This window comes from Protopterus annectens, chromosome 8.part0 (assembly GCF_019279795.1).
Source record: "Protopterus annectens isolate FY-2018-M chromosome 8.part0, PAN1.0, whole genome shotgun sequence".
NCBI classification, from domain to species: domain Eukaryota; kingdom Metazoa; phylum Chordata; order Ceratodontiformes; family Protopteridae; genus Protopterus; species Protopterus annectens.
The window spans coordinates 1,157,290,142-1,157,313,062 of NC_056741.1; the positions used below are offsets into that span (position 1 = coordinate 1,157,290,142).

The 22,921-nt window shown below is 41.0% G+C and overlaps 1 protein-coding gene across 2 annotated transcripts in view; it reads right to left on the reverse strand.

Moving 5' to 3' along the window:
- MSS51 (MSS51 mitochondrial translational activator) overlaps window positions 1-22,921 on the reverse strand; it is a 674,809-nt gene that overhangs the window by 359,813 nt on the left and 292,075 nt on the right. For both annotated transcript variants that reach the window (XM_044080662.1, XM_044080663.1), the window contains exon 5: window positions 15,613-16,176. In XM_044080662.1, the coding sequence (XP_043936597.1) occupies window positions 15,613-16,176 (564 nt within the window). The remainder of the gene's footprint in view (window positions 1-15,612; window positions 16,177-22,921) is intronic.

Consider the following 22,921-nt stretch of genomic DNA (forward strand, 5'->3'; position numbering starts at 1 on the left):
CATTACCGGATATGTAGCTAAAGATGTAGAGGTATATGTGTTTGCATGAATACCCATAACTATATAGATATATACCTCCCCCTCACTGTAGTACAAATGTATACAAACATAGATAGACATATAGGCTCTGTATTATAACATTACCCCACCGCGAATGTCGCGCAGGAATAGGCATGGTCTACATGATTGGCAGGGCAAGCCCGTGTGATGCTGCATGCTGAGTGACAAGCCATGCAGATTACCAAGTGACATCCTGAATATTGTCCCCCCCTCCACCTCCCTGCCTACACCTCCACTATTCACATCTAGTCTACAACACAGGTATGGCATACCTAAACCTTACCCAAATACCTGAGTGTAGCCTAACCAGAAATGCTAAACTGGAATTCCACTTAACCTTACACTGACCTTCATGGAACAGTCATACCTGACATGTACACCTGACGTAAGCATGTATAAAAGCGACATGTACATGCTGTAGCGCTGGGATATGCGGCAGTAGGCGAGAGTACGCCTATGTGGGCGGCAGTAAGCATTGCCTACACAGATTAAGCAAGTAGATGCCAACTGTGCCAATGGGGGTGAGGGGCCCAATCAACAAACGTATAACATGTAGAATTTCCCCCCCTCCAGCCAGACAGAGGAAACATACAAACAAACACACAAACAATGTAAACAATCCACCACTCTCCAAAGCACAGGCAGGACACAACCAGTGGGGGGAACACTGTCGACCTACCACATTTAATCTTGCAACAGAGACCAGACCGTCCCTTGTGGGACACCCCAAAAACTGATGATGATCGGAGTCAGTCCTTGTAATGATTTATCTATCCAGGCCATGTACGTACACGGACTACAAGGTCGGGCAAGCCTGATGACCCATGTGTCGAGACAACGTATGACATGGGTCCGGAGACGTGGAGAGTGGGCAGTGTGTAGTGGTGTGGTTATACCCCACCTACACCTACAGTAAGGATGAGTGCTGTTGAGGAGGGGCAGGTGGGGGAACTATGGGTATGCAATTATGGGCCTAGGCATGCAGGTGTTGGCTGACGCAGTTGTATTCGGTCCGCCCTAGGGATGTAAGTAATATTGCAAACTGGGAAGAACTTCCACTCATACCTCTCAACCTCTTAGAGCAAAAAATCTGGACAAAACCTAAAATGTTGGGGGGACAAATAGGGACAGATTTTAAATATTCTTCTTACAAACTTAGAAAGTTGATAGAATAATAGGTTTTGCATTAGCGTGAATTTTCTGAAGGATGTGAAGTCTTAAACTCAAATATTAATTTTTATTTAATGACTTCAGTTCCCAGGTATTTGCCAGACAGGTGCAGATTTTAAGAGGAACACACCAAAAATATGAAGCAAAACTCTGGACATTCTGTGTAAATCTGTATAGTATGTGAATGCTACTTCCCTTAATGGACTAGGTAATGGTACCTTTAGTTGTTATAATTGTAGTTGCTGTAGTGATATATACAAACAGAAAGCTGATTCTTCAGAATGTGGTAGTAGTTTTGTTCATCCTGTCACTAAGAAGATATTTACTTTTCGGTGCCATGCAACTTGTATGACAAGTAACATTGTCTATTTGGCAACGTGTGAGGCATGCGCTTGTTTCTATGTCGGCAAGACGACTAGAAAACTTAAGGAACGCATCATAGAGCATAAATCAAGTATAAGGAGGGGAGGGGAGTGGAGACTAATGCTCTATCTAAGCATATTTTAAATTGTGGTTCTACACACAGTTTCAAGTTTAGAGTAATAGAATGTGTTGTTAGCTCTATCAGGGGAGGGGACTTATGTAATCATTTAGATAATAAAGAATATGAGTGGATAGTAAGGCTAGCAGCTAATACATCCCCTGGACTAAATTTTGATGTTTCCTTAAAACCTGTTCTAATAAAAATACAACACACTAAGTTAAAGTAATATAGGTAATGTATTTGCGTATATATATATATGTGCATGTAAATATAAGTGCACAAAAGTAAGCAAATATATGTATGTATGAATTTTATCTAATTTTACTTGTCTATGTCTTAAAATTATAAGTAATGTAATTATTTTAATGTATTAGTCACATGACCATGGCTGCGGGTCACGTGATGTGTTGGGCGTGTATTTAATGTCTGATTTTAATGTACCTGTGTCTATCATTGAGAAAGGGTCTTGTACCTGAAAGCTTTGTGTTTGATAAAGGTGTGTTTTTTACCTCAACTTTTTCGTTGTGCTTTGTACTTTTGAAATCTGTATAGTTGACAGGTATGCTTTTGCCTAAGGAGCAGCCATTCCAGATATGGGTCCTACTGCAGCACAGTCTATTTTACATGGCAAAGTATGGTATAACCATATGTGTTGTTGCAAAACCCACTACATGACATCAAAGAACACATAGTTGCAACACCAAACTGTAGGCATGTAAGCCGATCTAATTGGCATCACAAGTTATTATTGTAGTCCTCACCCCCACCCAGGGGTGTGAGTGTCCAACGCAAACTCCAAATGCAGTGTATATGCACAGCTGTTGTTGTAGACAACATGGCCAGCTGTGGACCTTCCCTGCAGCCGTCCTGCACATCCCTGGATAATTCCCCTACTAATTCCGCCCTTTGTGCCCCATGCACACCATGTACCTATCAACTCCTGTTCCATTTCTATTAATGTTTAAAGTTACACATAGGTGACACCCTCTTCCCCCATATTGCCAGAATCTGGAAGCCCCAACCCACATGTATTATCTCAGCTGTCCCACAGGACACATGTAAACAACACATGAAGGAACACCACAAGCACACTTGGATCAGCACAGGCTCACCACCTTGTAAAATCCTCCCCCCAACTTACACTCTATACCACTACATCAACTAGTGAAACTGACACCTCTTGTCCTGCCTCACATACAAAATCCAACATCCGAAAAACCTTCTCTATTGCTCCCCATCCAATTATTCCTACAGGCTACTATACAGTTACACTGTCACCCCCACTACCTACCTACCTACTCCTTCACTATTCCCCTCTACTGTACCACACAGATATGGAATAACTTCACCTACCCCGAATACCTGCATGTAACCTATCCAGAACTGTTAAACTGGAATCCAACTCCACCTTAAACTGACCTTTGTCAGCAGTAATACTTGACCTGTAAACCTAAACTTACCAAGAAGAATGGGGGACATAGCTATGTTACATCTGTTACTCTCTATGAATGTGAACACCTCAGTATTAACTGGAATTAATAGCTGGGGTCACTGTGGAGCTCTACTCCCTGGGCCACCACCAGGGACGGTCCGTGCTACTGGACTGTTGGACTGCAGCCCCCTCAACTGTAAAATAAGAAAAATAAAGAAATAAAAAGAAAAAAAAATTTTTTTTAAATCGCGGACTTTCGCGCATGCGCACTAGTCCGGACTGCTGCTGAGACAGTCTGGAGCATGCGCAGATTGTCTCAGCAGCAGTCCTGACTGGGAAACATGAAGAACGGAGCTCCCAGAAGTCTATGCAGTTTTAAACTGCATAGACTGTCCTGGAACTCGCTGGGAAAACGCGTTGGGGTGCAATGTCAGCAGTCTGGAATTTGCTGCAGTCTCGTCGGGCGTCGATCCCGCGACAGGTTGCTGCAGTCTCGTTGGGGGAAAATCTCATGACGGGCAGGGTCTGGTGTGGATGTGCGCGGGTTTGCGTACTTTACTCGGACAGGGATTTGGATTTATGGTGGTTTTTGCTACAGGGAAAGATCTACTACAGGTAAGTGTGATGGTTTGCTACAAGGGTGTGTGTGTGTGTGTGTGTGTGTGTGTGTGTGTGTGTGTGTGTGTGTGTGTGTGTGTGTGTGTGTAGGTGCAATATACTGCTGGTTAGACTCATGGTGGTGTGGTAGGGAATACCTCAGGCTTGAACCCTGTACCTTGTATGCAGGTGTTAAAGAGGTGAATTCCCTACCCACCACCATTTGTAAAATAAATTGCAGATTTTTGCCTCATATTTGATCTGATCTGTTCCTCATAATATCTGTGGTTTGTAAATGTTGCAATGCTTGATATTTGATGGTGCAGTGATAGCATTGTTGCCTCACAGCTGCAGGTTCTCAGGTTTGATTCTTGGCTGGGGTGCCGTCTTTGTGGGGTCTGTATCTTCTCCCTGTGTTTGTGTGGGCTTGCTTTTGTGTCCTCCCATGTTACAAAGACATGTCTGCATTATTTCTTCCTGGGCCTCTGCTGAAAATTGTTTTTTTGTTCCAAGTCAGACTGTCCTGATTAACAAATGTTAAATAAAATTGACAGGCATTTGAATTTCAGACTTCAGGTTTCTGAATGTTTAATTCCTTACATATTTGATGGTGCAGTGGCAGTATTGTTGCCTCAAAGCTATAGGTTTTCTGGTTTGATTCTTGGCTGGGGTGCCTTCTGGGTGGAGTCTGCATGTTATCCATGTGTTTGTGTGGATTTGCTCTGGTGTCCTGCCATTTTACAAAGACATGTGTCTACAGTATTTCTCCCTGGGCCTCTGCTGAAAATTGTTTTTGTTCCATCAGAAGTAAAATTGACAGGCATTTGAATTTCAGACTTCATATTCTTCAGAAAATACATAGTAAAACAACTTATTCTAGCAATAAATATATAGTAACACAACCTTTTATTATAGCAATTTTCTAAGTTTATAAGATGACTATTTGAAATTTGTCCTTATTTTTGGGTCTGTATTACCCTGTTATTGGCTTTGTCCAGGTTTTTTGTGCTAAGGTTGACAGCTATGGCAAGAACTGAATTCACTGAATATGTTTGAGGGCTGTATTCCCTCATTACTGGGTTTGTCCAGGTGTTTTGTGCTAAGAGGTTGACAGCTATGGTGAGGACTGAATTCATTAAATATTAGCCATTTAAGTTTCAGTCTTCCTCTCTTTCACAAAGCAGCTGATTTGGTGTAGTGGTATGTTGCTCTGACTGTTTTGCACAGGGACCTTGGCAGTAAAATGTATAGTGGTAACACAGCATTTTTCTTTCACAAAGCAGGTGATTTGGCATAGTGGTATGTTGTTCTGACTCTTTTGCACAGGGACCTTGGCAGTAAAATGCATGGTGGTAACACAGCATTTTATTCTAGCAGCTTTCCAAGATTATACAAGCAATGTTTAATGTGTCCCTGGTTTTGCCTTTGACCCACCCCAATAAATTTGGCTTTTTCCAGATTTCTTGTGCTGCGAAGTTGAAATGCAGTTGAGTATTGAGTAGATTTTACAAGGAGCTGAGAGCTGCAGGGGAAGAGAAGTTTAGTGTGGATTATGCTAAGTCAGTTTGCATAGCAAATAGCACAACAGGTTGTGTACTTTCTTTTGATGCAGAAGGTTGTTGGTTCTACTCCCATAAGGGGTGAATGCTGCCGTACTGAAAGTTAAGATAATAACTATGAGCCTGTTATCAGTTTGCCATCCATTTCCTATTGCAATATTACTAGCTTATTTTTAATGTAATTTAGGCAATTTATTCCTCAGGGGCATCGGACACTTTATTTTTCGATGAAACCATGAAATATAAAGGTGATTGCTAGCAGCAACCTCTTCATTACAGATTTATTTAATGTGGAATTATTTAGATGACTTTTTTACTACTTCAGAGATTGTGCATATTTACTGATAATGGTGGACTGTAGAATTGTGCATATTTACTGATAATAGTGGACTGTAGAAGTTTGAGTAGACTTTTATGATGGAAATGTTCTGAATTGGGCAGTTTTGTCATTGGTACGGCAAACTTAGGCAGCCCCAGCTGAACCATACCTCCCAACTGTCCAGATTTTCAAAGAATGAATAGATTTTTTGCTTCTTATTTTTGGTTTGTTCCTCATAAAATTTGTGGTTTTCTGGCAAATCATTTAGGAATGAAGTCACTAAATAATGACACACTGAGTTTCAGACTTCATAACCTTCAGAAAAATGCATGCTAAAGTAAGACCTGTTCTAGCAACTGTCTCAATTTATACAAGAGCAATTTTAGTACTGTTTATATGTTCCCCCAATATATTTGGCCTTGTCCAGATTTATTGCATTAACAGGTTGAGAGGTACATGCAAATAAATTGCTTTATAGAATTAGGCATAGCCAAACCTCTCAACTGTCCCTGATTTTGGCTCAAAATGTTGCTCTTCCCCTAATGATCCCTCCGCAAAATAGCAATTTTGGAAGAAAACATGGAGGGTTTATAATTAAGAAATAACTGTAATAATCAGTTAGATTACTTTTATTTCAGAAATGCATGTAGATTCTTTTATTTTGTCAGCTGCTCAAGTTAGCAGCACTAATATTAAAGTATCCCTTCTTTGACAGGTTCCCAGCTGTATTGTGTTGCTATTTTATATTTTTACATCACATTTTTGGTCCATTTTTCATACAATTGTGTTTTGTTGGCAAATTAGTGACAAATCATTAAAGACTGAAGTTAGAAAATAATGACAGACATTTGAGTTTCAGATTTCATACCATTCAGAAAATTCATACTAATGCAAGACCTCTATTATCTTTCTAAGTTTATAAGAGCAATATTTTAAAAATTGTCCTTATTTTTGGGCCTTTGTCCCATTTCTTTGTATGGCTTTGTCCAGATTTCTTGCTCTGAGGTTGAGAGGTATGACAAATGTGTCAGGGCCATCACAAGTCAGCCAGAGACATTTCAAACTGTGACATACTTGTTGCACTCCACTCCCCCATGTAGTGACTCTGGATGTGTCGAAGCAAGGCAAGGAGTAGTTATGCAGTGTAAATGTGCAGAGTATCCCCCCCATCCAAGGTAGACACAAGTATTAGAGTGGCTTTTCATCTGTCCTTGATTTTTACAGAATGGTCTGGTTTCAGTCATATTTTTTGTACTGTTGATTTATGCTTATTACTCAAAGTGCCTGTTGCTCTGTGTTTAAGTAGCAATACTTTAATGACCATTAGGTAAGCTTGGCTGAGATTGCAAGATGCAAGTAAGCTTTAATAAGAATACTGTTAAAGAAATGACAACATTGAAAGCCTTTCTGTTGCCATGTAGAGAATACTTAACTAGATAATGTATAAGCCTTGGGTATTGAAATGCGTATGCCATTATTTGTAATAAAGGACAGGATTACATTATTTTAAGAGTCTCATTACACTCAGAGACTTCCAGTCATCTCTGCAGGCTTTACCCGTAAACAGAATGCCAATCGTGTGGGCCATAACCTGTACAGTAATCCTTTTAGTGTGGTCCATAACCTGTACAGTAATCCTTTTAAACAATGTATCTTGAGCTTATTTCTTGTTTGCTTTTCATTTTTTACTTTGATCATGTTTTCCCCATGAAACAAGTAGATGTCAGGCAGCAGGTCTTTTTTTGGATAACGAACATTTTTACAAGTGGGGACATCAGAGATTTTTACTTTCAGCATGTTACTTGGTACTTTAATAAAGCTGAACATAAATTATAATTAGAACTGCAGTGCAAGAAGTGGTTTGAGTTGAGTGCTGCTTGTTTTTCTTATACTTGATTTTGACTGGCATTCCATTAATGTATTTAAAAAAAAGTAATTTATTTTTTCATGCCTCACAACCTTTTTTGTTTCCGTCTAGATATTAAGCTGTCATGCAGCCAATGCATTGAAATATTTTTATTCTTCTACACTTCATTTTGTCTTGATTGGACTCCATAATGACGGTTTGGCACCCAGGGCAGTATATTTAGTTTTTGTGGTTTTGAGCATAGCTCCTCCCTTTTCTAGTTGGCCGCACCCCTTCCCATTGGCCCCACCCATTCAGCTGTCTCCTGCAGCCCCCCTTTGATTTGAAGTCACCAGCCGCCACTGGCCACCACTAAAAATGGACAAGCATACAGTCAGATTGTCCCAGTTGACTAATGTGAACTAAATACATGAAGTTGCATGGGGGTATGCAGGAGCAAGTGGGTGTAAGTCTGTTTGGCCACCGGTATGCAATTACCACACTGGTGAAGCAATGTAGAAGCTAACTCAGTGCTAGACACCACAAACAGAGGTCAGCAATGCTGAGCTTCTTGCAAACCAGCGCATACCCACCTACAATTGCTCTACAGTGCCTTAGTCACTCTGTAACCAACAGCTGTTGTCGTGGCCATTAATAAAATAAACTGCACTGCCAGGTTGCAACCCCCCAACCCTGCACACTATAGTCGACGTGAGTTCCACTAAGCCATGGCAGATACATATTCAGCTGCTGTGATCACAAACACATCATCCAGCACAGTCATCCAACAGTATAGGAAATGTATATAAGTGTGTAGATTAATAACAGCAAACATGTGTCCATTGCTCAACTACAGTATTATGAGCAGTCTATGTGCATCACAGAACAATGGCTGTCCAATCACACTGTGAGAATAACAGTCGTGCATAATACCGAAGAGAATAATGATATCTGGTGCACACTGTGGGGGCATGTGAGCATGCTTCATGCACAGAACGTCACACCTGGGGCGCTGCTTCCATGGAACCAGGAGATGAGGCTGGCCAGCTGTGTGAGCAAACCGCTGCTTCTCAAAACCCTGGCAGGATGCTACCAGTGGGAGAAACAGTGTAGACCAGCTAGGTCTACTCTTGACACAACAACAGGTCCATCCCTGGCGGGATGAACCAACAGTTGTGGGTCACATCGATGTCTCCACCAGTATCGGAGGAGGATCAAGGGAAGGCTGGTACATACATGGACTAAACGGATGAAGAGCCTGCAGACGCTTGGGTCGAGACAGTATACTGGAGGAGTACTCGGACCTGCAGAGAGGGAAATGTGTGGAGGTGTGGTATGGCATAGCTAGCAACTGGGGTATGGATGGATGCTATGTACATGGAGCTCGAGGGCCGTGGGGAAGGGAACATGGGTATGGCATTATGGTAGAATATGCAAATGAAGCAGAACAGCAATAGTGTAGTGGTCAGAGCATCCGCCTAATGCGCAGGCATCCCTAGTTCACGTCCCACTGCAGCACATTCTATTTTCCATGTGAAATCCGTATATCAACATTGTTGTGCTGTATAACCTACTAAATAGCATTTATATTTGGACAGGAGTACTGCATTAAATGCACATGTGAAGTGTCATAATGACTATGGCACTAGTAAGCAGGTATAAGCACAAGTAAGCAGTAGTAAGCATAGATAAGCAGTTGTAAGCATGTGTACGTGTGTTTGTGCAGGGGTAAGCATTGCCTACATAGATTAAGCAAAGTAGATGCTAGCTGAGTGTAAGGAAACGCAACCGGAGGTTAACATTGCTTAGCTCTGCACAAACCCGTGCACACCTGCGTACAACCACTCAAATGTCCCTTACTCACTCTGTATCCAACAGCCAGTGTTCCGTCCAGCAACAAAATATACAGCCTCTGCAAGGCCCGAACCCAGGACCCTGCACATCATACACCACGTGATGTACCAGTAAACCATGGCAAATGTACATAACTCTCTTATTTTCACAAAAATATCATCCAGCACAATCAATCAGTCAACAGCACAGGAAATGTAGTAATATCATGCCACACAACCTCTTAATGCAAGAATTCCAGACAAAGTGCTCCATAATGTGGGTACAAATAGGAATATCTGTCAAATATTGCTCTAATACACTTAAAACATTGCTAGTTACACAGTTATATGTAGTAGAACACATATTTTGAATGAGATGAAAAGTCTGTTGGAACGAGTGACTGACCTTAATCCTAAGGTCATCCATGTCAATTGTCAAGAGAATGAGGTACAGGCCACACATATAAGCCGAACATGCATGGACATATGAATAGATATATATCTGTAAATGTAGACAGATAGACAGCTATAGGTATATATATGTATATGTATGACTCACAAATAACCATATAACAATTGTACATAGATAGATAAATATGTTCAGTGTATATACACACACACACACACACACACACACACACATACATACATATATATATATATATATATATATATATATATATATATATATCTACATATCTATATATACATATCTAGAACTATATCAATGTCCATATCTACCTCTCTATATATGGGGGTTTCACATATATATATATATATATATATATATATATATATATATATATACGTGTATAGCATTTCCACATGGGAACGGAATCCTGAACTACTCCGTACAACATAACAGACCATAAGCACAGTTAATGGGGGTGGGGGCACAAATGAGGGACACCTGGTAATTACTGCTATGTAACCCCCCCCAGCCCTAACGGATATGCTGTGCAATCCAATATCTAGTACATGTAGTACTTGACGTCAGGACCCACCACAATACAGCTACAATGCTCCAACAGTAATCCAAGTCACCTGTACATGTCAGGGCAATATCTGTAACATATCATGCAGAAAAGTCATTCTACCATAGGGAATGTACAATGTTGAAGGAGTACACATTACAACGGTACAGATATGCACATACATCTATACACTGACAAATATGTTCAATATATATATATATATATATATATATATATATATATATATATATATATATATATGTATATATAAGATATATGAGAAATAAGGGTACATACCCATATACACAGACAAAAGGTATTAGTAGCCATACATATGTAGATGTAATGTGGACGTACTGGGTGCAGTGTATATCCCTCAGCCACAAGCCCTGCAACTGGTACCTGTGACATGTGGCAACCAGCCCCACAAAGGGAATACTTACATTACATATATACCCACTCACAATTCTAAGGACATGACATGACACACAGGTATGTATACACAGACAACCTTTATTTGTGTACTATACAATAATGTATGTCATTACTGACAGCACATAGGTTCATAAGTTCATAGGTTGGTACTAGGCTATTGGCCCTAGGGCCTATATAAGCCTAGCCATAACAATTCCCTGGCTACTTCTTCCCACACTATTTACTTCCCTGGACCCCTGTCTAGCAGGGCAACTGACGTGATCCCCTGGTGAATTTCCTTTCTCCCATCCAATCATCAAGGTTCCTTTGAAGAGGGCCAAAGAGGCACTCTGCTTGACATGTATTGGCAGTCTATTCCAGACTCTGGGGAGTCTCTGGGTCAAGAACATATCCCTCCAGCATGTTTTGTTTATTGTGATGACAAGGTTTAGGGGTCACTACAGCGGAACTCCGGTCCGCTAATGATTGGTATTGGATTTTTTATGTACCGGGTTACCAGCCCTGATGCACAACCTTCAACAAAGACATGCCCCATTCACGTATGCCTCTACACAGAAGACGCTCTAGCTGAGAATCGAATGGGACAACGTCTTGCTATGCAGTGCAGTATTCGGTTACTAACCGAGTACATTTTTGCATATTACTCTAGTCCTGCATGCCCTGATTCCTGCTTCCTTGATGACAATTTTACCTCATTTGCATGGTTTTCACCTGCAAATGGGGTGATTTGCATACTGAGGCTGGGGACGTGCAGCAGTAGTGCTAGAGCCATCATGCACATCAAACGTGCACGTACATGAATCGCTTGGTCACCATATTGGCTAAATTTCATCTAACACTAATCATGCATGCCATGCAAGCCTATGAGAATCCGGGGAATCATCCTGAAGAAAAGCTGAAAAAGGTGTTGAGAAAAGACAGGTCTAGAATGAGTCTCCACAACCCCTCCTTCCTGGCAATCCGAAACATTTTGAAATAAAAACCTCTTCCCTCCTGAAACAATGGTACAGGTTGGATAGTTTCCTGATCCACCAGATCCCACAGAACCAAAGGAAAATGAGGGGTCTGACAAGGAGGAGGCTGGGGAAGACTAGAAACTGGAGGAAGGGACTTCCATACCATAAAATAAACATGTTGGATGATGGAAAGAACTCTGGCATTTGTAGTTATCTCTTGCCAAACAGTAGAGGAAAGGGTTAACCTGAGGGACAGGGAAATCTGGCCAAGGGGAAGGAGAGGTTGGATGTCAGATAGTGGCAGATTTGTCAGGAAAATAAGGTTTTTAGCCTCTAGAGCTATGAGTGGGTTTGTTTGGGAAAATCTGTTTAGTAACCCTCTTGCTCCTAGCAGGCAGTATGGGCTGCCTATTGACAAAATATTTTGATGGATACTTCCTCTGGAGCTTAGGTACAGGGGAAACAAAAACTTGCTTCAGGTCTTGCATAACCTTGTCCTTATAAAGAAGGATTTTAAACAATTCTGCAGCAACAGTAACAATATGCTGGTTGTATGTGGTAGAGTCTAAATGTTTGGGTTTAATGTCTTCAGGTAAGGCTTGAAGGTAAAACTAAGAGTATCTCCTCATAACAGAACCAGATGTAGCTGCCCTAGAAGAGGCATCAGTTGCATCATAGCTGCATTTAATGTAATGGCAAGCTGCCTAACAGACAGAACTCAGAAGAGAAAGAGCAGGTCTTACTGTCCAAATCAGGCATATCAGTCAACCCCCCACCCCCGCACTAGGAGAGAAGAGGCAGTATATATCTAATCATGGGGGTCTGATAATCAATGGCCTTAAAAGCCAAAGTAGCAGAAGTATACAATTCTTCCCATACCTCTCCATAGCATGGCTGTTTTTTGTCAGAAGGTGAAAGCTGGGAAAAGGAAAGCAGATTTGGATGACATATCTGTGAATATGGAAAGAGCAGCAGGAACAAATGAAGGACTTCTATACAAGTATTTATGATCCTCAGGAACTTTATAAAATCTGTCTGGTTTCTTATGGGCTGGAGGTTGACAGGAGCCTGAGAAGCTGCTGTAAATGTATTCAAAAGGCAGCTAAGCAGGACAGACAGCAGATGGTCTGGGTGAGTCCATTTACAAGAGCATATCTCTTTTAAACCTTAGAAACCTGAGAACAATCCCACTTAAAGTGTTTCATCATACAGAGACCACTGTATCCTCAAAGGATAAGTCTTCAAAAGGAGAGTCAGGGGACAAAGGATCTTCTTCATCGGACCATAGGGCCAGAGGAAATTGGATCTTGGACGAATATGCTAAGAATTCTTCACCAGAATCCAACTCTTAATCTGAAGAATTTGAATCCCTAAGTCTCTTGGAAGGGGTGGAAGACCAGGTAGCAGAAGACAACCCTTGTGGGGGGTTCACAGTCATAAGGGCATTAAACAGCCCCTGAGTAAAGTCTTGCCACTCTTTGTGAGGATCCTTAGCCACAGTAGCCACATGTTTGATTTTCTGTTTCTTCTTTAAAGGAATATCTGTTTTAACAAATCTATGAGGTTCAGACCCCTGCCTAGATTCAATGAGGGTATGAGGCACCTCTTCCCTAACCAATATTTGGGGAATCCCCCTAGGCCCTTCAGATATAATCAGCCATGGTTCCTCCTCTATACCTGTACCAGACATATACACAGCCTCATCAGATGGGCAAGTAGACAGCTCTGTATCAGCCTCCAACTGGGGCATGGCAGAGGGAACTGGTGTCAGCACTGGATGGTCCTTAGGTTCTTCATCCAACCTGAGAGAGGCATCTGGTGGAGGCTGGACATTAGCAGGTTCAGTATGTGCTTTTTTAGCTTTTTTCTTAGGTGGCGACTGAACGTCAGAGCAGGTAGATTCGGCCATGGTAACTTGAATCAAAAGCTTCAGAAGATGGTTTTCCAAATAAATTGAAAGGGATAATAGACAGCTGCGGAGTGCCTTAGGGACAAATACCTGACAAATGCCACACTGAGTATGGTTGTGCATAGCACCCAAACAAAGAATGCACTTCTCATGTCTATCATTATAGGGAATCTGCTTCCCACACTTACACTTGATGTCCTTGATGACATGAAAACAAACTGCAATGAGGGAAAAAGGAAGGAAGGAATCCCCACAGGACACTTAGCTTTAGAAGTCTCAGTAGATGAACAAGCTTGGTAAATGATATACAGACCAAATTCAGAGGTAGCATTCTGACAACTGGCAAAGAAGTTCTGAGCACTAGGTATCCATACATCACATTTATACTTTACCATTTGCATGTAGGACATGTGTCTGACATACAACACCTGGAAGGTGTAAAGGTGTTGGTATACTGACTGAACATTAGACTATTCTCTGCAAGATATCTCAGGAGTAAAGAGTACTGCAACGGTGTCTTAACATTTCCTTTTGGAATTATTGTGGATTGATTAGAAGTCCAGGATGTTACACTATATGGCACAATTGGGGAAAGGTGTGTATGTTTGCTTGTAATGCATAACCATAAATAAGTACTTAAATAAAAACAGTTTAGACTGGTTCAGCTTTTAACTTGAAATAAACATGTGACCAAAAGGAGTTCCAGTACAATTGCTGGAAGATGAGATGGTTAATATACACATTTAATATAAAAACACTTGTTTGCTCAAAAGTGACTTGTTTGTGGCACAATGTTGTGTCGAGTATCATACACATTTAGTCTTTTATGCATCCATTGATGTGCTACAGATGAAGTGGGACCAACAAAGAAAACAGCTAGTGTTGGCCAGCGGATGGCACTCAACTTGTCTCATGGGCAGGCATATTAAAATAAGAACAAAGATTAAGATTAAGAACAGCCCCCCACATTTGGGTATATATTGTGCTCTAAAAAGAGTTATTCATTATAGTTATAAGTATCCATGTATATGGTTTCAAATGTATAAAATAGGTAGGAAGCTTTGCCCCCTACACCCCTTCTTACTATATATACTAACTCGAGAATCACACTACAATGGGGAAAAGGGCATATACCCTTCAACGAAATGAGTTTCAGTCAAGTGAGCTTTTAGTGAAGTGAGCTTTCAATCAAGTGTGCTCCTTCAAATGAGTTTCAGTCTAGTGATCTTGTAATCAAGTGAAGTAGACCCATATATATATATATATATATATATATATAATATATATATATATATATATATATATATATATATATATATATATATATATATATATATATATATATATATATATATATATATATATACACACACACACATACACATATACACACATATATATGGGTTCCTATTGGATTACCAAAGTTTCAAAACTTTGCACATCATACAGCTGAAACAATATGACAGAAGTTTTGAAACTTCGAATGTTTTGAATGGAAATCGATATACAGCGCACAATGGAAAATTTACTGTTTTCCTTACTGTAGTTGAATCTCGGAGCTGGTATATTTAATTAGCAGGGGGTGTGGGCCATGTAGAACCCTTGTGGGTGGTAAAAGCATTAAAAAAATTGTTTTAATTTTTTTATTTTAGTTTCGAAGTTTCAAACTTCGATCATAGAGTCTGAGCCATATGATTTCCAAAGTTTTCAAAGTTTTGAAACTTCGGTAATCTGATAGGGACCTATATATATATATATATATATATATATATATATATATATATATATATATATATATATATATATATATATAGAGAGAGAGAGAGATGTATGTGTGTGTGTGTGTGTGTGTGTGTGTGTGTGTGTGTGTGTGTGTGTGTGTGTGTGTGTGTGTGTGTGTGTGTGTGTGTGTAGATAGATAAAGAGATAGACACAGACACCATAGTAAATAAAATCCTTTAGCATTATAAGAGATTGTGTAAAAGCTTCTGATTCACATTGTGTAATTCATTTTTTTTTTCGTATTAGCAGAACCTTACCTGGATGGAAGCCCACCACAATGTCTGGACGAGATGCTCTCTCTGTCTCCACCATAGTTTCCCAGAATATGTGGTAGAGTGATTTAAAGCTGCTCACATAAACTCGACCTTTGGGTCCATATGCCCTCAAAGGGGGTCTCATGATTGGACCATCTACGACCTCAGGACCAATCATCACCACTTCAATCCCTTGGTTTCCAGGAAACATTCGGGCCAGTTCGTCATAATCTGTTACCCTAGCATTAAGAGTCTCAGTATGAGATGCCCCTACAACATGTACTGTGACTGGTTTAGTGTGGTAATCAATACTGAATGAATGCAAGCCAAAGCCAATGGTCAGTGGTCTTGACATGAATTCTGAGGTTACCCTTTTCACTGACTGAATCAGTTCTCCATCCTCAGGCCGTGGTTTCCCAGCATTTGACCACAGGATATTCATGTAACGGCAGGCTAAAATAGTGTTGAGTCTGTCATCTAGATTTTCTTGCATGGCGAACCAGTCATCCCAGCTTTTTATTTCAGATATAGGTTTTGTCCACTGCTGAGTGGGAAATGGGATGTCACCTACAACAAAAAGATTCAGGCATGGTAATATTTCTAGTGGAAAATTATCACTGTTCAGTATTAGAAATTATTTTACTGCACCCTAGTATACATCATGACAAAATATTTTATTTTATTCATTTATTTATTAAGAAGTATACTACAGCAATCAATGTACTCTGTTCACACAGGACAAGCAGAACCGTACAGAGATCAAGTCAAGCATGCAGTGTACAACATGTTTAGTAATATAAATACACTGACAATAGCAAATAACTTGAGGACATGTACAGCAGGCAGTGTCTGTTTATTTGAAAATAACGGTTTAGAAAGTATACCGAGTAGATCTTGATATTTATAGATGTCTGAGGTGGGGTTGTGAAAAGGAAAGAGCTTCACTGAATAAGGCTTTTATTAGCACTTAGAAATATGAGACTCAATGAGAAATCATTTACTCAGACAGAGTATTTGCAAGCAGCCATTGCAGAATTGCACCATGCTCTATTACAGTTCAGATCCACCATTTGTAAAAAAGAAGCTCTAAAAGAGCAGGTGCAGTTTATTTGCTAAATTGTTGACCAGGCAAACAGGATTCTCCATAATGGAAACGGTTTGCTTGTTTGTTTTAGTTTGTTTAAATTTGTTAACTGAGGGTTGTTTATTTGTTTGTTTAAATTTGTTAATTGTGGGTTGTTTGTTTGTTTAAATTTGTTAAATGGGTGAAGAGCTATAATCCAAAATGACTAATTTCAGTCTCAGCCTGAAAAACCATTAAAGTTTGACAACTACAGAGATGAATTGCAAGAGATAAAGTCTACATAATTAAACACTGTTAAGAATGTACAGGAATTATATACAGTAATAAAAATAAACGTATATATGCAATTTCTGTAGAGTCATAAAGACATGAGCAGATTACAAAACATGCATTAGATTGTTAAACACAGTTTTATACAAATTAATATTTTTTTTACTCGAGGGTTATGTAGATGGTGAAGATTGTTTAAACTATATACCTAGAGTTCAAAGTACTTAGCAGTACATTAGTATGTCAAGAGTTTTAAGTCAAGAGGTATTAAAGCAGGGGAAATGGAATGTGTCAGTAAGTGGGAGTTTATGGCTTCATTAAGTTTTGTGATCTGAGATATTACATTAATATTTTACCTTTTCAGGGGGTGCATTTTCATCTGAAAATTGAATTTTCAGAAAGAGGATGGGGCTTACGTGAGGATGGAATTGGTCCCCAGATTTTGGGACCTAGTGTATTTGAGTTTCTGTAAAGATGGTGCAGAATGGTCAAGATTTCTAAGGCTGTAGGTTGGGGAGTCTCATATTAGTTTGGAAGCTAGTAGAGAGAAAGTCTAATTGTGTAAGAAGGCTACCATAACAGTAAAGGTTCAACTAGATCACTGCTACTCTACTATAAGCTGTATGTGATAACCTGCCAAGGGCTGAACCAACTGGCCAGCTTTCAAAGTTTTAGAAGAACCTTCTACATGTCCTAACCACAGTCATACAAAAGGGTAGTAGTACAAAAGCAGTAGCTAGGGTACCAAAACTTCAGACTTTTCTTGCCTTAGAAGATGGTGACAGGAGCCCTGCTCAGTAGGGACTAAAATTCCATACGTTTGGCATAAAACTAGCAGGAAAGCATGGGATGGAGGGAGAGAGAAGCTACTGAAGCAGTGATCTATTAAAGCACCTGCTTTTAAGGTACGTTTAGTTACATAACTGAACTATGTTCATTATTAGATCACTGTTGCAGTAGCCTAAGCTATATTAGACAAGTACCAGAGCTTACTAAGTAAGGCAGAAGAAAACTAGATCAGAATCCAGAAGCCCATGGAAAATAGTTCAAGAAATGTCTGCTCTAGAAAAGGCATCAAGCGTGTAGTGCCTGGTAAAGGTGTGTACAGATGACCTAGTTGTTCTCCCAATTATATTTCTAGAGATCACCCCATTCCAAAAAGCCACAGAAGTATACAGAGTCCTTGTTTAGTGTGCCCTAACTTTGCCTGGAAGCATTTTATTATGGTGAAAAAACAAAAAGCAATAGCATGCGACAGCCATTCAGAAATAGCCCATTTAGACACTGGTTGTCACCTTTTCTTATCTTCACTGGAGACAAAGAATTGATTAGAAATCCTGAAGGTCTTTGCTCTATCAATGTAGTATCTAAGTTGCCTGAGTCTAAAGTATAGATTTCTTTTCTCCCTGATTTTTTTAGCTCTAGAAAGAAAACAGGGAGATGAATGTCCTGATTTGGTACAAATTCTTAAACATTAGGCATAAATGAAGTTTTGTTCTCAGACTTACCCTTATCGCTGTCAACATCATCATCAACCCCCTTTTTTCACATTTAGTACATGGGATGAGGGTGTCATGTCATTATTGTCATCTCTCTCTCTCTATTCAGTGCCACTGTCCTACCTTCTTCAACATTCACGTCTGACTGTCGAAGTCTTCTTCTACACAAACCATCCACCTCATTGCTTTCCTCGTTTCCTCTTAACTTCTTCCTGTCTGACCCAAATCTTCTTCACCCGATTGTATTCTACTTTTCTGCACATGTTTCTGAACCACCATAATCTGCTCTCTTTGAGATTTTTCTGCAATTGGTGCTACTTTGACGTCTGCTCTTATGTCCTCATTTCTGTGTCTGCCCCAAATTATGCATCCTACCCCCCATCTCAGGCACTTCATTGCCATCACTTCTAGCTTCCTCAACTGCTCTACCTTTACTAGCTAGGCTTCTATACCATACAGTAGCACTGGTCACATCACAGTTTTGTAAACCTTACTTTTCAGCTTCTTCGGCTGTCACGGGCTACTGATGACACTATGTGCCAGTTGGCTGCAGTCCCTCTGATTCTAGGTTTGACCTCGTCATTCAAACTTCCCTTCTCCTCAACCACCCACCTAGATGCTTGAAACTGTTGATCTTTTCTACTACTTTCCTTTCAATCTCAATTCTCAGCCTATTCTGGTTTGCCCTGTTTACCACCATTACAACTGTCTTATCTCTACTCAGGCTCATCCCATGTGCCTTCAGTTATGCATTCCATTCTCCTATCCTTTACTGAAGTTCTATCTGATAGTCTGTGTGTGATGCCACATCATCTGCATACAGCAATTTTGTTGATCTGTCCCCTCCAAACTGTTTGATAATGTGGTCCATTAATGGTATGAACAGCAATAGACTCAGGCCTGAACCTTGATGCACACCCATTCCCACTGGGAACTCCTATGAGACTGAACACTGTTTCTGCTTGAGTCACTGGGTCATGTACATAGCCTGCATTAATTCTACTGATGTTTGTCAGATTTGAACTACTGCGGGACTATCCAAATCAGCTTTCTCGGGACCTTGTCATGTACTTTTTCCAAGTCTGGGAATGCCCAATTGGACTATTTCCTTAACTCTATCCTTTTCTCAACTATCTTTCTCACTGCAAACATGAGATCAGTTGTGCTGCATCCTGATCTAAATCCAAACTGCTTATATCCCATCTTATTTCCTACTACTCTGTGTATTCATTTATCAATAGCCCTCTCCAGAACATTAATGTTGTGTGATCTGGGAAACGCTTTTCTCTCGACACTGCTATGAATACCCTCAGGAACCATTTCTCCCCGATCTCTCCCAGCATATTTATCATATCTGCTTTGACCTTATCTGAGCCTGTTGCTTTTCCTGACTTCATTTTCTTTAGTGCTGTTCTTCTTACTGTTCTTCTTACTTCTTCAGTGATGGACTCCTTCAGTTCATTCATTGTAGGCTGTCAGCTTGGGATGATATGCTCGACAAGCCATGATGCTTCGCTAGGGACGGCTTGCACCTGTCACCCCTGGGCTTTCGGATATTGGCAAAGGCTCTTGCTACCCCTATAGTGCCTTTTTTAGGCAAGGCTCAAAAGACAAACCCACCTCCATAGGTATCACAAGGGATAAGAAACTAAGAGTAATGCTACTCAACGCCAGAAGTCTAAACCTCAAGATGCATGCACTCAAAACTCTCCTTAGCATGGAGAACATCGATATCTGTGCAGTAACAGAAACCTGGTTCAGGGCTCCAGAGAGCACCCCAGCACTACCAGGTTATACCTCATACCATGCTTTTCGGCTCCAAAACTTGGACCGAACCACAAAAGGAGGGGGAGTATCGATATTCATCAAAGATACCCACACCTCCAGGTTGGTGGCAAAGCACGAAACATCAGAGACTATCCATGTGCAACTAACAGTGGGTAAAACTGCCTTCCAGTTTATAGCCTGCTACAGACCACCCTCCCAGACCCAGGAACCCCACTCGGCCTTCCTGAGAACACTGGAAAATATGAAGGTCTATCCAAACATCATTATATTAGGCGACTTCAACTACCCAAACATAGACTGGGAGCATTACTCTAGCTCCAACACCCTAGCCCAAAGGTTCCTAGAATTTATAAACTCAAATGCTATGGAACAACTTGCGACCACTCCCACAAGAGGGGAAAACATACTGGACCTGATCATCACCAACATGGGGACTCTATGCTCCAGACCAGAAGTGTATCCCTCACTGGTAAGATCAGACCATAAACTAATCTCACTGGATATTCACATCCCGACCCCACCCCCTGCCCAGAAAACCACAGTGAAAAACTTCTCTAAAGCAAATTTCACACTCCTCAAAACCAAGGTGGAATCCTTCAAAGCCCAAGGGCCTGTGGAAAATACGGCCCAGACCACAGAATCATTTATAAACGCATTCTATGAACACCTTCAGGAATGCATGGATCATGCGATCCCGAATAAAACCAAGACCCAATCCTCCAAAGGCAGACGTCCTGTCTGGTGGACCCCAGCCATAAACAAACTATACAATAGAAGGAGGAAGCTACTAAATGATAGAGCAAAATCCCAAAAAGGGAAGGCATCACTGATAAGTATTAGCAAAAAACTATGGGCACTCATAAAATTGTCTAAGGCCAGCTTCGAGAGAAAAATTGCACAGGACACTAAGGATAATCACAAGGCTTTCTTTAGTTATGTTAGGAACCTGGGTGGTAATTCCCAGATATGCTCGGAATTAGTCCAAAATGACAAAAAATACACTGAACCCACAGACATTGCCAACATCCTAGCTGACAGGTTCAGTGCAAACTTCTCCCCCCCCCCACACCAAAAGGGCAAATATCTATCCCAGCAGAGTGCTGCCCCTGACACCTCAAATGCTCAGGTAAGAGCCGCCTCTCCAAAGCAAAAACACAGCATCAATGGGACCAGATGGTGTCCCAGGCTGCGTCCTACATGAACTCCAAGAAGAGCTAAACCCAAACATAAAACTACTGTTCAATCTCAGCCTTACTACAGGATATGTGCCCAAAGAGTGGCGTACAGCAACAGTGGTCCCTCTCCATAAAGGTGGTGCCTCAACGGATCCTGGAAACTATCGCCCCATAAGCCTGACTAGCTTAGTCTGCAAAGCTATGGAAAGGATCATCATGGACCTCATAAATAAAGATATTGGGGACCTACAGACATTGGATCCTACCCAGTTCGGCTTTGTTAAGGGCAGATCCTGCCTTTTAAACCTGGTTGATTTCTTTGAAACAGTCATCAAGGCGATTGACGAGGGGAAGGTGGTCCACACACCCTACCTGGACCTTGCTAAAGCCTTCGATACAATACCTCACTCGGGCATTATAGATAAGCTCACCAGCTTAAATATAAACCCCTATGTCACTAGATGGATTGCAAACTGGCTCAAGGACAGAACCCACATGGTTAGAATTGCTGGAGCCATGTCAGACTCCAAACCAGTTACAAGTGGTGTCCCACAAGGCTCTGTCCTGGGACCTCTCTTGTTCGGTATATATTTCTCGGAGGTACAGGCCAACACAGAAGGACTGTGGCTGACCAAGTTTGTAGATGACTGCAAACTGGGTGCCATAATCGACTCTCCAGCCGACACAAGCATCCTCCAAAAGGGCCTCATAGAAACAGACAACTGGTGCCAGAGCCATGGCCTCAAGCTAAATGTCAAAAAGTGTATAGTCATCCCCTTTGGCAAAAACAAAGTGCCCACAAATTACCACATAGGTGGTAATCCATTAAGTACAGAAGAAGTAATTAGGGACCTGGGGACCCAAGTTGATAGCAATCTCTCATTTGACAACCACATGGCCAAAGTGGTTAGAAAAACATTTTATATAGCCCACCTAATCATGAAGGGATTCACATCTAGATCAGGGGAGGTCATCGTGCCTCTTTACTCATCCCTCATCAGGCCCATAATTGAGTACAATGCCCCTTTTGGGATGTACCTTACCAGACACCTGCAGCAACTGGAAAGACCCCAAAAGTACCTCACCAAGAGGATCAAAGGGCTCAAACAGATGCCATATGCTGCCCGGTTAAAGAAACTCCAGCTCTACTCAGTGGCATACCGCCTGTTCAGAGGCAATATGTGCCTGACGTATAAAGCCATGTCCAACCCGGAATTAATGGACATGCTGCACCTCAGAAAATCCAAATCCCATCGAGCTACACGCTCGAAGAGACTTGAACCTCAGCACTGAAATAAATAGGACATGCTGGAAGGACAGATTCATAACCCAGAGGCTCCCTTCACTCTGGAATAAAATCCCAGTCCAGGTTAGGCAGAGTCCCTCATTGACTCTCTTCAAGAGGAATCTTGATGAGTGGATGGGAGATCGTAGGTTTACCCCGGGTATCACTTCTGTGTCACTGTTAGACAGAGGCACAGTATACTAACCTCGAA